The 475-nt window shown below is 40.0% G+C and overlaps 1 protein-coding gene across 1 annotated transcript; it reads left to right on the plus strand.

The window, feature by feature from the left end:
* Positions 1–4: 4 nt before the first annotated feature.
* LOC109131875 lies at positions 5–469 on the plus strand (the record flags this gene model as incomplete). The annotated part of the gene is made up of 1 exon (XM_019243052.1): positions 5–469. A coding segment is annotated over one exon (465 nt), but the record flags the coding sequence as incomplete, so codon positions are not given.
* Positions 470–475: the final 6 nt, after the last annotated feature.

Below are 475 nucleotides of genomic sequence, written 5' to 3' on the forward strand. Positions count from 1 at the left end.
ATCCAGCTTAGAAAGTCGCCTAGCTTGGCTTAGAGAATCTTTTCTCCAGGGAAAAGATGAAGTTAGTGCCTTGCAAAACCAGATCGAAAGTGTAAGCACGTCTCTTTCAGCACAAATGGAGGAGAAAGATAACATCAGAAAAGAGCTGGATGATTTAACTTTCAGTTTGAAAAAATTGGAGGAATCTGCAGAGCGAGTTTCTTTGGAGAGAGATGAAACTGTGAGGAGACTTGTGGAAATCTCTGGCTTGATGACAGAAGGAGCCGAAGATCATCCTTCTTCAGCTATCAATTTACTTGTTGATAGATCCTTCGAAAAGATAGAAAGGCAAATCAGGAATTCTAGTGACAGTTCTTATGGCAACGAAGAAATATTTGAAAGCTTTCAAAGTCTCCTTTATGTGAGAGATCAAGAGTTGTCACTTTGTAAGGAAATGCTAGGAGAGGAAGTGCAGGTTAGTTTGCAGGTAAGCAAT

This window comes from Camelina sativa, unplaced genomic scaffold (assembly GCF_000633955.1).
Source record: "Camelina sativa cultivar DH55 unplaced genomic scaffold, Cs unpScaffold07100, whole genome shotgun sequence".
In the NCBI taxonomy this organism is placed as follows: Eukaryota; Viridiplantae; Streptophyta; class Magnoliopsida; order Brassicales; family Brassicaceae; genus Camelina; species Camelina sativa.